This window comes from Artemia sp. Qi Xiang Cuo, chromosome 5 (genome assembly GCF_049724085.1).
Source record: "Artemia sp. Qi Xiang Cuo chromosome 5, ASM4972408v1, whole genome shotgun sequence".
Taxonomy (NCBI): Eukaryota; Metazoa; Arthropoda; class Branchiopoda; order Anostraca; family Artemiidae; genus Artemia; species Artemia sp. Qi Xiang Cuo.
Genome location: NC_142798.1, coordinates 2,221,427 through 2,235,174, shown reverse-complemented (window position 1 = coordinate 2,235,174; position 13,748 = coordinate 2,221,427). Strand labels below are relative to the sequence as shown.

Here is a 13,748-nt window from a genome sequence, read left to right as displayed (position 1 = left end):
TGGGTACCCAAAAAAAACAGTCAGAAAACTTGGATAACAGACGAGATCATCTCCCTCCGCGACAAAAAGCGCCAACTCACGAACAAGCAAGATAAAGAAAGTAGGGACCGATACAAGCAACTCAAACGAGCTGTTGAAAAAAAACCATCAGAACAAAACCACCGTGCTTTTATTAAAGAAACGTTTGATCAATGTGAATCGGCCTTCAAGAAAGGAGACCCCTACTACATGCATGAAGAGTGCGGGAATTGGCCAAAAAGAAGGACATCAAAGTGTGTTCCTTTCTCGACGAACATGGAAACCAAATACAATCCACAGACGGAATCCGCTCTCGATGGAAAAAACATTTTAAAAATATTCTCGACACTTTCCCCACAACCTCTAGAGATCCAAGTCCTCCGCCTCTTCACTCTAAAATAGAAGCAGCTATCAGAGACTTGAGAACAAACAAAGATGCCGGCCCCGATGGAATCCAGCCCGAACTACTGAAAGTAAACTGCACACCACTTCTTGACCTTTACCACAAAATTGCCACAGCTGCTTCGGAAAAATGTCACTTCCCCTCGCCCTGGTGCGAAGCCACGATAATCCCCCTGCATAAGAAAGACTCTAAAGCTGTCTCCGACAACTACCGCCCAATAAGTCTTACCAGCCACGCAGCAAAAATCCTCACAAGAGTCATGCTCGGACGTATACGAGACATTTCCTCAATGGTCATTCCGGAATACCAAGCCGGCTTCCGACCTAATAGATCAAGAATTGATCAGATATTCACTGTTCGGCAGATCATGGAAAAGTACAGCGAACTTGGCCGCAGCATCTACCACCTTCATAGACTTTAAACAAGCTATCGATCGGATATGGAGAGAATGTCTATGGCACATCCTTCTTCACATTGGCATCCCATCCAACCTAATCTCGCTGATCAAAGACATGTATGAGAAGTTCTGAAGCCGTGCCATGACTAGAGAAGGACTTACCAAGAGCTTCAAAACCTCTACTGGAGCACTTCAAGGTTGCCTAAATCACCGGAGCTGATCAATCTCCTCCTGACTGCAGTCCTTTCACTCACAGACAACCCACCCGGCGCCCTTGTCGGAGGAGTGGTGACAGACAAACTACCACATGCTGATAACATAGACCTAATAGCCGAGTCCCTTCAAGATCTACAATCTCAGGCTAACAGCGTTTACTCGTCCACCAACCTCTTCGGGATGGCCATCAACACGTCAAAAATGAAAGCCATACTTTGCTCACGCAAGTTCGATTAACAGGTAAATCTCAGTCTTCAGCTTGGTGGCGATCCCATTGAGTGGATGGAAGGCTTCACTTACCTTTGGAGCTTACTTACTTCTGGTAACAACCAACTCAAAGACATCAAGAGACGCCTGACACTTGCGAACTCCAGTTTTAAAGCTCTGATGCCCATCTGGAGGAATAAGAACTTAACAACAACTCTTAAAACGAGACTCTTCTACTCCCTCATTATTCCGATCGCCATCTATGTCTGTGAATCCTGGACGCTTAAAACATACGATCAATGCCGCCTGGCTGCCTTTGAAACCAAATCCTTACGACGCATCGCCGGTATTACCTACCACGACAGAATCTCCAACTCCAAGCTTCTCCATAATCTGAAAGTCAAATTTACAATACTGGACAAAATAAAAATTCAAAAACTCAAATGGCTTGGACATAGCCAACTCATGGCTAGCACTCGTCTCCCGAAGATAACCTTCGATGGACGAGTACATGGTTCTCGCCCCAGAGGTCGCCCTCCGAAGAGATGGAAAGAAAACTTCTCATCCTACAACCTGCCACAACTCTGTCGCCTAAACCGACAACAGAAGCACCTACAGGAGGCATATCAATGAACTGGTTAAAGAAGAGGCCCCGAAATGACCTTCAAGGACGGATGGGACATAAGTCAAGTCACTGGATCAGATATGGATCCAAGTTTCTGCCAAGTTTAAATGAGATATGACAGCCCCTTCTGATAGATATCCTATTGATAGGGACCACCCTTTCCATCCCTCACAGAGGACGGGGCGTGCAAAAACAAAAAGAACAAGAAGTTGATGTCTCTATATCTCTATTTCGCTCTCTCCTCCTTTAACCACCTATGTTTCGGAGCAAATCTTGGCCACTGTCACCATAAATAGAAATAGTGACGAAGATCACACTCAGATCATTTTAATTAAAAATTATCTAACAAAATATTTTACTAAACCAATCGACAATAGTATTGAACCCGTTACAAAAAGGCCTTTGAGGCTAGCTGCCAAAAAAAGCAAGATTAACTTGGAAAGCTTCTATTTAATTATTTTATTTTATTTCGTTTGAATAAATTATCATCTCACATCATTTTATTTATCAGTCCTGGTTAAACTGGTTGTTTCAAAAGCTTTTTAACACATTTTTAGTTTTAAATTTCACATTTTAACGTAAGTTTATATATATATATATATATATATATATATATATATATATATATATATATATATATATATATATATATATATATATATATATATATATATATATATATATATATATATATATATATATATATATATATATATATATATATATATATATATATATATATATATATATATATATATATATATATATATATATATATATAATTTTTTTTTTGGTGTTGGACACAGGGCCGAAATGTTCACTAAATTGAATTCCACTGTCTTGACAAAATATCCCTACTGTTTCTAAATTGTGTTTGTTTGGTACTGTCACCATAATGGCTTCTGGTATCTTTATCTTGGTTCTAGATTTGAACTTATTTTTGCATTCTCCCAAATTGTGTTCAACTACCAAAAAAACTGCGCTTCGGTCTCAACTTTTTACGTCTCTACTGCATCCGCCATCTTTAATAATAATTCAACCTGCGTAAACGAAGCTAGCCACTCAATTTTCAAGTTACTATGTACCATCCCATCATTTTGATTAGCTCCTAATTTAAGTGACTTTTTCTTCTTGACATTAATTTTGTCTCGCATCCTTAACTCTCAAAACGCCGAAAAACTTGTTCTATTATCGAATAACCTCTCAGTCTAGCATTCTCATTATCAAGTCATTGTCTAGTAATGTCAGTCAAGGAATTTTAATTCTCCATTTAACACCATGTTCATCAACAGTCTTGGTTCTGTTCCTTCTGAAAAATGCCAAGAAATAATTCATATAAACACGGATACGACACATCCCTTCTGACTCCCTAGCGAACCGACTATTAATGGTCTAAATATGGAACAAATTGAACAGTTTCAACATTCACGTCTTTTGTGTTATTGTAAATCCTCTACTATATTGGACACATTTATGCCATTTAGTCACTTCTAAGTGGCTACACATTAAATTCTTCAAACCAGCAAATGTATTCTAATGTAGCAAATTTTTTTAAAGTAGCATTTTTAGCAGATTTTTAATAAAAAATGGTACCTTCAGCTTATTTGTGGCTGCACTGTTTTATACCAGGCATCTGGTAACACTGCTGTAAGCTTCAAAATAGCCAACTGAAGAACTGTTTTACACAGTCCTTATTCTAAGATTCAGAATTATTTTTAATTTGAAAGGTGCTTGGAGTGCAACTGGTTTTGCTGAACACTGTACATAAGTTTTTTTAAAGAAAGCACCTTTTATTTCATATCCTAAAAATTCTAAATCTTAATAAAAAAAATGGAATAATTATCTCAAAATTATTATCCAGCTCAAATGTATCTAGCCCTATATAGTAGCCTACCTTGTGAGATTCAGGGTGCTTCAATAAGCTAGACTTGTAGGGAAAACACCTTCCACAAATTATACACTGATATGGCTTTTTTCCTGTGTGGACACGCAAGTGGTTTTCCAAGTGTCCAAGACGCAGAAATTTGAGTCCACAATATCCACACACGGCACGTGAGGTACTCTAGAAACAGTTTAAAGTTTTAACTAAAAAGACCAACAATTTGTAACTGATTTCCTAATCCCCACCCTCCACCTCTTTTTCGCAAAACCACACTCAAGCTCTTTTTAATTATGGTTTGAACAAGAAATCAAGCCCCTGGATCACCTCTTCCCACAAAAGAAAAGAGATACCTTTATATTTATATATATAATAATATATTATATTTATATACCTGCGACGAACCCTTATATTCTGAAAAAAAATATCTCTACTTTCTTTGAAGCATCCGCTTTTTTAGTATTTTCATTGAAAAAAGTTGCCCCCCTTAGATTGAAAAATTTCCCCCCTAAATTTTCGTTAACTGATATCTCTGGCCATCAGTACCGATCTTTTCAGTACCGGGGTTATGAACGGTCTCTATGCCTCAAACTCTCCCTACTTACACTACCTTTACAAATATAAGGGTACGATGCAGGGACCTTTTTTAGGGGGAGTAAAGAAACACATATTATATGATAATTTGAATGAAAAGTGATCATAAATTTGGGAAAATGGACTTTGTGATGGGGGTGAACGTCCCCTGTCATCGCGCACGTCCCTGATTGTTTCCATTTTGTATCCTTCTGCATTTATCCCTTCAAAATTCCCGCGTTTACATTAAATATATTCACGACCAACATTTTGCCCTTCTTCTGCTGGTTTTTGTCTTTTTAATCCGTGTTGGAATCCTCGAATGGGAAAAGTCAACAGTCTCAAATTTCTTGGGGGATGCCTACCTGACTGCAGCTATGTGCTCATTAAAGTTCATTAGCGGCTCATTAAAGCGAATATGGATACTTTCATACGGAAGGGAAATGGGGCTGAAAAGTAGCTTAGCGTAAGGCTAAAAAAATCTGTCCCTATTGGTATTCAGCTCAAGGCTCTTTTCCCATAGGTGCCATGTGGATTGGAACACTTTCCTGCAAAGGTCAGAAAGAAGAGTAGTCATCTGCCTCTATAAATCTTCATTATCATCCCCCGTTAACCGAACATGCTTGCCCCATTAGCTCCAGGGCACAATGAGAGAGAGAAAGAACGCCTACTTTTCTGCTGCAAAGTTGGCAGTGGGTGTGATGCTGAAGTAGCACAGGCTTGCTTGGTGCTTGTAATTACACAGGTAGAAATCCTGATATGAGGCTTGTTCAAACCGGATGCAACAGAAATGATCTTTCTACTAAAATGGGTGTGGCGTAATGGGAGGGACCATTGTACTACTTTGAATCTCAAATCATTACAGAATGAAATCATTGCATGGTTCTTACTATTAAAAACGTGATAATGGCGGGGGGAGGTGGTCAACTTTGGTTCTCCAATCATAGAATTTGAAAGTATCTTTTTGATTCTAGTTCAAACGAGGTACAGCATGCTCACCTTTCAGATGTCCATCGAGTCAGTCACAGATTGGACATAGCTAGAATCGTTTTGCACCATGGCATCGACATTTTGCAGCCTGCACTTAGATAGTTTTTACACGAAGTAAATACTTAAACCGTTTTTCCGCCAATCAAGCAAAAATCCGGTGCCCGGATTTCGTTCGGATTTGCAGAGTCAGGCCTCGCCTCATTTTTTGCAATGCGCCCGGAGCTTGCTATGTTTTACACTCAGAAATTAACTCGTTTGGGCCTGAAATTGAGACTTAGCTTGATTTTACACCAAACAAGGACTTGTTGTTGCTGCATTGAGCAAGGCCTTAGACTGTTTTGTACCGGCTCAATCCACAGTCAGAACTTACCGTTTTTTTGTTTTGTTTTTTTTTTTTGCTGAAATTTAAAATCATTACGTATTTCTGGTTGAAATAAGGTAAAACACGCCAATTTCGGCAATAAAGCTGACGGTTGAAGGGGCTCACATACCCAATTTGCACTTCCAATCATACAAATTAAAATTATTTCCACCATTCCGGTACTATCAAGGTGCAACTTGCCAACATTTTTTTATTAAAATGTGTTTGTGAAAAAGACGATTTGGGGCCTTGCTTTTGAGGCTGCGTGGGTACTATCCGCCAGGAGCCACGTTTTTTTTTAGCTTCTCGATCATTACAAGTGAAGAGGATATTGCCATGAGGTATCTAAGGCCGTGGGGGGTCGTCTAGGCACAAACAGGGCACAGGAGCAGGACTTGCTTCTTTCAATTACTTTCAGTCCTTGCCAAGGGCCCTAGTACATTCAATTTCCAACTAGATGAGCCTCATTGGAAGTTCTTATTGGTAGCCATTCTACATGAAGCAGTTGGTACAAAAGTAATACAAAGGAGACGTATTCCTCTTTACTAAGTCAACAATACTGCGTTGACTCGGATTTTCATGAGTCTTTACTTCATGAACAGGAAGAAGACTATCAATTGTAAGCTTTAAAAAGTGCAATAGAGTTTTTAAATACTTTTAAATACTTAGAATTTTTATATAAACTAATATAAGTTTTTTCGTATTTACCTAGAATGTTAATTAGCAAAGAGTGATGGATAATCAATTATTACACATACACAGAGTTCAAATTGTATCGGCTTTCGTAATTTAATTTCGCCGACATTTGGAGTTTGATTACATAAGATAAATAAGATAAGATTTTATTAATCCAACAAAATAAAAAAACAACAAAAAAATCATCCAATCAGGACAAAAAGTCCTGTGGACATACTCGGTCACAAATCTTTGAATCATTTTTTGATCTCAAACTGTCTACAAATGGCTCACAGAACTGATAGACTACTTGAGCTACCCTTACTGTATGCCTATCTACCTTAGTTCTACCCTAGGATTGTTAATAGACTATCATCAAGAAGTAAACATAATCATTTTTAAACAACTCTGAAAAAGTTATGCCCTACCAGATTTACCTTTCACAGAGACTATCTTTCTTGGCTTTACTTTGGCTTTACATGGCTTTAATCTAATTAGCCCTGGCTCTTAAGTCTTTAATCACCTCCGCCAAGTTGATAAAAAAAAAAAAAAAAAAAAAAAAAAAAAAAAATCTAACATCACACATGGTAGAAGCCTGCTGACCTACTACTATACATTATTTTTTATTATGTTATTTTATATTATGTTTATTTTTTATATAATATGTTTTTTTATATATTATTTTATATATCATTATATATAATGTTTATTATTTATATATTATACTATGTTTATTTGTATATTTTATGCGGTATATGTTTACACAATAAATCCATGGTCAAGGCAAACAGCTATAAAACATAACGTAACTCTTTGTCTCTCTTTAGTAATGCCAAATTAAAAAGGTGCTTCTCGTATCATTATACATTCTACAGATCAAAAATCAGATTTTACAGGAACAGATAAAAAATGAAAAATATACAAAAACTACAATTCATATATCTGGTTCGACAAAAGGCTCTATGGCATGTGTATATAGAGGGAACAACTACACTCCTAAATCAACAGCCATTAAAAAATAATCACATAAAGAATCCTATTACTTCATCCGTAAAGTAAGATTTTAATCCTCTGAATACGCATCATATTGTCTGAAATATGTCAAACAGTTCGTGGTAACGAACTGTAAGTAAGGAGCGACCCGGCTCAATAGTAACCGAAACTCTAAAAACGGGAATTTTGATACCCAAAAGATACATCAATAGAATCAGATTTTTATGCTGATTTCAAATACATAAGTTTCATTAAGTTTAGTTTTATCCATCAAAAGTTACGCCCCTGAGAAAATTTGCCTTATTTTTGGAAAAAAGGGGGAAACACCCCCAAAAAGTCATAGAACTTTAATGAAAATCACACCATCGTATTCAGCGTATCAGAAAACCCTACTGCGGAAGTTTCAAGCTCCTATCTGCAAAAATGTGGAATTTTGTTTTTTTGTTTTTTTTTTTGTCAGAAGAAAGATCACGGATGTGATCTTTATTTGTTGTTGTTTTTTCCCAGGGGTGATCGTATCGATCCAGTAGTCCTAGAATATCGTAAGAGGCCTCATTTTAACAGAAATTAAAAGTTCTAGGGCCCTTTTTAAGTGACCAAAAAATTGGAGGGCAACTTGGCCCCCTCCCACCCTCATTTCGCTTATTTGCCAAAGTCACCCAATCAAAATTTTGGGATAGCCATTTTGTTCAGCATAGTCGAAAATCTAATAAATATGTCTTTGAGGATAACTTAATCCCCCACAGTTCCCGGGGGAAGGGCTGGAAGTTATGAACTTTGCCCATTGTTCACATCACACTTTACTTAATGAGACTGTAAGTTTACCGCAGAGGATTGCTGACTCTACCTTCTTGGTGCAAACAAAAAGCTCCTCCCATTTATTTCTGCACTTATGGGTAGTTGGTGTGCGTCAATAGATGAGAAATTGTAACAAAGTTCATTTTTTGTAGTTGCAACAGCAGAAAAAAACTTTGTGAGCCTGCCAAGTGGTTTGCAAGTGTCCCATCTCACAGGTATGACTTAATTTATATACAAACTATGACAATCTATTATTTATATACAGTGGACTCAACTGATTGGCCTATAGTGTATGTAGGATTTAAAAAAAAAGGGGGTGGGGGATTGATGAAACTTGTGAAAATAAGGATTTTTTTTTCTTCTAATGACTGATGGAATAGCTGTGATGGTTTCAGGGGCGAATCCAGGATTTTTTAGGGGGGGCGAAAAATAGGTTGATACGATAAACTTACGTTATGAGCAAGTTTAATTCATGCAAACTTGCGTTAATTAGGTAAATTACACTACTTTGGGGGGGGGGGCCTCCCCCCCCCCCCCCCCCCTCTGGATCCGCCACTGGATGGTTTATCATTTTTTTTTCACGTCGTGATATTTATTTTCTACTATATTTATTTTCTAAATAAGACTAGTTTTGTTTTCAATCAATGTTTTAATTTGAAATGGGCAGACCTATCCTGAAATTTAAACAATAAATACATCTGTTTGAAAATCTTCGCACTTTCTGAATTTAGATAGCAATAAGGGTTCCTGATTGATTACCGCCATACCAATTATTCTCCTTTCCTTTTTTATTCTTTAATAATAATTTCTGGTCGTTTTGAATTTGAATTATTGTAGGCTTCTATTTCTACTGATCTTAAGTTTAATATGGCCTTTACTTTTCTTTAAAAAAAACTTTCTTTTTTCGTAAAGTTTTCGTAGCGTATATATATATATATATATATATATATATATATATATATATATATATATATATATATATATATATATATATATATATATATATATATATATATAGGCTTCGAAACCTATTTTTAATTCCTAAAAACATCTAATAATAACATTGCACTAAAAATTACCGATTTTCATGTATGTATTGGAATAAATTAATTTAAAATTAGTTTCTTCAAAATTGGTGTTCCAACGTTGAAGCCAAGTTTCGCGTTCAAGAGAGATCTGACTTGTCTACCCGTGAAAAGATCTAATGTCGCTTATGTTTATACCGGTTTATACATTCTCTGGAGCAATCGCACCTCGGTCCGGGTTTTTATAATGGGTGAGATAGGGAAAGATCATACTGCTATTATATATATACTGTGGTTTACATACAGTATTGATTAATGGGAAGGATAAAGACGTTTCAGGAGGGATTTTTTCTGATGGGGGGGGGGGGGTCGGAGGAGGATCCTTCCATGGAGGATTTTTCCTTGGGGGAAGGGACATTTCTATGAAGGAGGCGCCGGCTTTCCCAGCATTATTCAAAAAACGATCAGAAATTAAATATAAAAAAACTAGTTTTTTCCACTGAAAGTAAGGAGCAACATTAAAACTTAAAACAAACAGAAATTATTACGTATAATTTCAATATCTCAATATCTACGCATATGTCAATACCTCACCCTTTTCGCTAAAGTTTTTTTAGTACTTTCAAAAGAGGTATCCATTCTAATTAACCGGCCATTGTGATTCAGGGGTTTGTGATTCGAACAAAATTCGAACTTTAGCGTAAAGAGCAAGGTATCGACTAGGGGGCAAACTCCCTAGTATACGTAACAAAACAAACCTATATAGAAATTCGCTATGTAACTTAATTCGTAAGTTACGGCAGAACAAAATTTCAAGAAAGCCATTTACCCAAAAAAGTAAAATTAATTTGCAAATTTCGTTTTAATTATTCATGTACGGTGAGCCCAAATAAGAGCTGCATTAATTCAAAAACGTTCAGAAATTAAATAAAAAAACAAGTTTTTTTAACTGAAAATAAGAAGTGATAAGGAGTGATGAAAATATTAAAACTTAAAATGAACATAAATTATTCAGTATATGAAAGGGGCTGTCCCCTCCTCAATACCTCGCTCTTTACGCTAAAGTTTGAATCTGTCAAACAACTTTATTTTTTAAAACAATTAAAAAATTAAATTTTTGTTCGTTATAAGTTTAATGTCGTTCCTTACCTTCATTTAAAAAAAAAAACTTGTTTCTTTTTATTTAATCAATTGAAGAGGCCACTGGCTTTTTTTTTTCTTTTTTTTTTATTCCAATATTCACGGCGCCAGGTACTTCAAAGTATCTGATATGCCACTATTCATTTACCTCTTTCAATGGCCTCGAGGTTTTAAATATCGATTGAAACTTTTTTTGAAGGTGTCAACAGAGGGATTTGCAGGGATAATACCCTCAAGAAGATCGTTCCAGAAAGAAGTGCAACGCCAGATGAAGCTTCTCCTCAAGTACCCGGTTTTCGGCGTATACTCCTTTGGATAATTGGACCGAGCTGTGTGCCTTCGCGTCTGCCTTGTCGGCTGGACAAAGGGGGTACAATTTGAGAGAGCTCGTCTGAGGGAGGCGAATTCATGTACTTTTAGAAAACTGCCATCGGCGCTACATCAAACCTCTCATTTATAGTCTGGAGCAATTCTTGTGTAGAGGCGCAGCCTGCCCTATTTGCCCTATTCAAGATCTTCTGAAATGGCGGCAACAGCGTTTTCGGAGCACCAGCAAAAAGTGGGCATCGATATTCCGCTATGGGCCTGATGCAAGAATTGTAGAGCGGGACAATTGAGCTTCATGGAAAAAGTTTTTTGCAGCAAAGAGAAACTCCCAGCCTTCTTGCCCAGACGGTTCTCACCTTATCAAGGTGATTGCTTCAAGAGAGATCGATGAAAAAATGAATCCCCAGTAGACGAGGCTTATCGACTCACTTTATATCTTCATTTTTGAAGAATAAACTAGTGTATTTACGTGGCATCTTTGATCGGGTAATTAGAACCTCCTTTGTTTTCGATGCATTGAAGTTGATCATCCATGCATCAGACCACTTTTTGGTTTTCAAAAGATCCTTCTGCAGGGAAAGTAAGGCTTGTGTTGGATCTTTGTGTCTGGGGGCGGCTGAGTGTGCCATGATATTGTCGGCAAAGTGATGCAGAGGGCTTGCGAGGTTATTTCTCATGTCTTTTATGTAGATAAGAAGGAGCGTAGGTCCCAAGACACAGCCCTAGGGTACCCTTGATTTCACTCGGTATTCGCAGGAAGTAAAGCGGCGTTGAACAAACTACATTGAGCAATTATAAAGAAAAGTCTTAGTCACTTTTAACAGGCGTCCACAACCCCCATACACATAGAGTTTCTTTAGCAGGTCAAGGTGCCATACTCTGTCAAAAGCTTTTGCAATGTCGAAGGATCGCACCCTGATGCCTCATTCCATTATCAGTAGTTTTATCCACTTCTGACACTGGACCACTAGTCAGTCTAATGTTGTGCGTTTCTGGCGAAATTCATATTAGCGATCGCTTAGAAGGTCATTTGATTCCAGGTACTGAAGAAGTGTTTTATTGGAGACGCTCTCGTAGACTTTGCCAGCACAGGAGAGAAGGCTAATAGGCCTGTAGGAGCCCACGCTCGTTGGATCGCCTTCTGGCTTTAGAGTAGGTATAACATGGGCTTGGAAGCTTTCAAAATATTATTAAACAATTTCTGGCTTCTATTTGATTCTTTCCCTTGGTGTTGGTGCATAAAGGATAGATTAGTGTCGCTTTAGTTATATACTAGGTGTTTTTTTGTTTTGTTTTTTTAAATTGCTTTTTTTTTAAATAGCAATTATATTTAGGCATCAGATGATAAACAGCAGCGGTTAGGAATAGATATACAACTACCGCTACTACTAACGACTCACAGCAGCACCAAGCCTCCTGAGGCCAACACAGCTACGCACGCTCCTCCTCCGTCCTAATCTATTCAAAGGCTCCCTCTTCATACCTCCCAGGATGTTCCCATTTCCCATAAATAGACGAAATTGATTTTGGTGATTAATGATTGATAAAATTTGTCAGCCTCTGTTTATAAATATACACTCTCTGTTTTTTTTTCTTTATCATCTTTACCGTAGGTCAATTGTCCTTATTGATTTTTTCAATTTAGTAGTTTTGTTTCGTTTATTTTAGTCTTAAGTTAAAGTTTATATAATTTGTGTATCACCCACACTCCTTTTCAAACCTGCCTTTGTGAGAACAAGTGATATGTGTCTATTTATATATATTCTTTTTTATTTGTGAATGACAAAATTTTCAAAAGGTAATTTGCTCTAAAATACCTTTTTGGAACATACTGTTTTTCCCTCTAATAGACTGTTTCTGATAAAATAGTGACTTTCGCAACCTAGTTCAAATTTTTAAACATTTATTATCATAGGCAGCGCGATAGCGCTGCCTAAGTAAAGAACGATGTGGTTACAATGTATTATTTATTTTTCTTTTTCTTTCTTCTCCATAGCCAGAAATTGGAGTAGCTAGTGACCTTTTTAATAGTCGAAACTGATTGGAGGGTAAATATCCCCCCCCCGCCCACGCCCATCATTACCCCAAACACATCCAATCAAAATTTTGAGATAACCATTTTGTTCAGCGTAGTTGCTTTCCAGATAGAAAATATGTTTTTGAGGAGGACACTCCCCCACTCCCCCACAACCCTCGGAGCAAGGGTTTTAAGCTATGCCCTGAGTGCATATATGAACGATGTTTGCACAATGTATCATTTATTATTGTTTTTTTTCTCCTTTAGAGCAGGGCACTTCATATGGAAGGGGTCGTTGTAGAAACTGCAAAAGGGGCTCATTCGATTGGAAATTGATAGTTCTAGCGCCCTTTTTTATAGTTAAAAGTGATTGGAGGCCAACTAGCCCCCCCCCCCACGCCCATCATTCCCCCAAACACATCCAATTCAAATTTTGAGATAGCCATTTTGTTCAGTGTAGTTGATTTCAAGATAGAATATATGTTTTTGAGGAGGACACTCCCCCACAACCCTCAGGGCAAGGGTTTTAAGTTATGCCCTTGGGGTATATAAGGTTTTCATAAAATCCTTTGTCGTGGAAACTTCAAAACATGCTCATTCGATTGGAAATTCAAAGGGCTAGTGCCCTTTTCAATAGTCGAAATTTTTTGTAGGGCAACTAGCCCCCCCACGCCCATCATTCCCCCAAACACATCAAAGGGCTAGTACCCTTTTTAGTAGTCGAAAGTGATTAGAGGGCAACTAACCCGCCTCTCACGCCCACCTTTTCCCCAAACACATCTAATCAAAACTTTGAGATAGCCATTTTATTTAACGTAGTTGAAAATTTCGGAAATTAGGTCTTTAAGGATTACAACGCCTCCCCCCACAGCCCTCTGTGCGAGAATTGTAAATTATACCCTGGGGCATATAAAGTTCGTATTGAAAGTGTTGTCGTAGAAATTTCAAAAGGGCTTATTTAATTGGAAATTGAAATGGCTACTGCCTTTGTTAGTAGTTGAAAGTGAATGGATAGTGAATAACGCCCCTCTCACGCCCACCATTTTCCAAAACACATCCAATCAAAATTTTGAGATATCTATTTTGTTCATACGTAGTTGAAAG

General features: G+C 37.4%; 1 protein-coding gene across 1 annotated transcript in view; it reads right to left on the bottom strand.

Moving 5' to 3' along the window:
* The window catches only part of LOC148951712 (uncharacterized), a 142,043-nt gene that overhangs the window by 100,045 nt on the left and 28,250 nt on the right, over positions 1 to 13,748 (bottom strand). Inside the window, exon 5 of the mRNA XM_089088651.1 lies at positions 3,761 to 3,928. Coding sequence (XP_088944777.1) covers positions 3,761 to 3,928 — 168 coding nt within the window. The remainder of the gene's footprint in view (positions 1 to 3,760; positions 3,929 to 13,748) is intronic.